At 32.0% G+C, this 2,337-nt stretch overlaps 1 protein-coding gene across 1 annotated transcript; it reads left to right on the top strand.

Annotated features, from left to right (window-relative positions):
• Nucleotides 1-1,183: 1,183 nt before the first annotated feature.
• LOC128132847 (putative receptor-like protein kinase At5g39000) lies at nt 1,184-2,104 on the top strand. The gene has a single exon (XM_052769835.1). The coding sequence runs from the start codon at nt 1,184-1,186 to the stop codon at nt 2,102-2,104; it is 921 nt and encodes a 306-aa protein (XP_052625795.1).
• Nucleotides 2,105-2,337: the final 233 nt, after the last annotated feature.

The following is a 2,337-nucleotide window of genomic DNA, read 5'->3' as shown; positions in this document are numbered from 1 at the left end:
GAGAGAGAGAGTTAGGTTCAAATGTTTTCACTATCTATTGTGTGCTTGTATGATTGATTCTAGACCAATCATTTTGGTTATTTTAAGAAATTAATTAATGTATATTAAATGCTGAAGATGTAATTAATATCCATTATATTTTCAACATGTAATATGTATTAATTACTTTCTTAAAATAACCAAAATGATTGATCCAGAATCAATTATACATGCATACAATAGATAGTGAAAACAAAATAATCTAACCCTATATATATATATATATATATATATATATATATATATATATATATATATATATATATATATATATATATATATATATATATATATATATATATATATATATATATATATATATTGTGTAAGTTGAATTATCATAAATAGTTTAAGTAGTAGTGCCTTACCATCTTTAAAATAAAACCCTAGGGGGAATGCTTTATTCTCAATGAAGATGCCTTAACTCGATAATATCACTTCTAAATTTATATGGATGGTTTTTACTTTTTACTCTTCCCTTAAGAATAAACTGAAAGAAGTGGTAAACACTTTTATTGGTATTCAATTATGATATGCAATTCAATTCTAATTTAACAATCAGGCCGGCAAGTCCTTACTGGGTCTTATGTTACTTTTGCCAATCTATAATCTTATTCATTGAATTGTATATTGGTATTCAATTATGATAATGCCATTTAATTGTAATTAAAACAAGCCGGCAAGTCGGCATATTTACGTTAACTGATTTATGATATATAAACAAAGCGTGGGCATTCAGTCACATATTTTTATTTGCAAACCAAAACTAAGTCAAAAGTCGAAGCGTGGAAACTATTTTTGGTTTTTTTAAACGCAAACCATCTTAGGATTGAAAATGCATTATTATCATAATTGTTTTTAACATAACTAGAGATACTGTCTCCCCAAAAATATATCCACACTAAAAATAGTTATTCGTCTAAAAGGCGTTATTATCACTTTATCATAATTTGTTTTATAACAACAGTGTAAAACAAATAATAATCATGAACAATTGGCCGGCCTTTCTTTTTTAAATATCAGCTAGCCTGGTCTCATCTTTGTTTACGTTCGTATCCATCCCCTTCTAAAGATCAACGTTCCTACTTCATCCTTTCTCAGCATCATTTGCTTTCATCTTTTCCCTCTTCCCTACACAAATATAATGTCTTTCTTTAAAGAGTTAGATCACCTTAGAATACCCTTTCAAGATATTGTAGTAGCCACCAAAAACTTCACAACCATTATCGGACGAGGAGGATATGGCCCTGTTTATACAGGAAAACTCTCACTTTCCGGTAATCTTACCCCTGTTGCTGTAAAGCGACTACCATTTATCAACCTTTCTGGTCAAGGGCTTAAAGAGTTCTTAACAGAGATTAACTTACTCTCTCGTTATAAACATCCGAACCTTGTTTCACTTCTTGGTTACTGCGAGGAAGGAAATGAAAAAATCCTTGTTTATGAGTACGCTGAGCATGGAAGCTTGGATAGGTACCTAAATAAGTCTAATACCACATGTCCACTCACATGGACGCAACGGATCAATATATGCATTGATGCAGCACGTGGTTTGGATTATCTTCATAACCATGTAGGAGCAAATCATAGAGTTATCCATAGGGATATAAAGAGTGCAAACATTCTTTTAGATAAGAACTGGAAAGCTATGATTGGTGATCTTGGGCTTTCGAAAATAGGTCGTGCGAATGAGAATGAGACTTACCTAATTACAAATGGTGGTGGCACTCATGGTTACTGCGATCCAACATACATTAATACAGGGATATTAACAAAAGAGTCAGATGTTTATTCGTTTGGCGTCGTATTATTTGAAGTGTTATGTGGTAGGATGTGCTTCATGGACGTAATTGGCGAACAACGGCATCTAGTCCCACTAGCCCTACGTTGTTACGAAGAAGGAAAATTAAATGTGATTATGGATCTTGATTCCATGGACTCGGAATCAGTGAAAGAATTTACGGATATTGCATATCGATGCTTGCATAATGACCGGAAAGGACGACCCTCAATGAATTTAGTGATACAGAAACTTGAGAAAGCATTGGAACTACATGTAAGTTAAAATCTTTCTTAAAAAAATCCTTTTGCAAACCCCAATTTAGGACAACAACCTTAATTTATGTTAATCATGTTAGAATAACAACCTTAAATACACTACTATTCCTACGAAAATTTCCACAAAAAATTCCTTGGAAATAGATGTTTCCTAGGCATTTATAAGGAAATTTAGTTCTTTGGAAAAACCATCGTAGGAAATGTTTTCAGGGGAATTTTTCCGTAACATTTCCGAGAAAA

Source organism: Lactuca sativa, chromosome 3 (assembly GCF_002870075.4).
Source record: "Lactuca sativa cultivar Salinas chromosome 3, Lsat_Salinas_v11, whole genome shotgun sequence".
NCBI lineage: Eukaryota > Viridiplantae > Streptophyta > Magnoliopsida > Asterales > Asteraceae > Lactuca > Lactuca sativa.
This window is presented reverse-complemented; position numbering and strand designations above follow the sequence as displayed.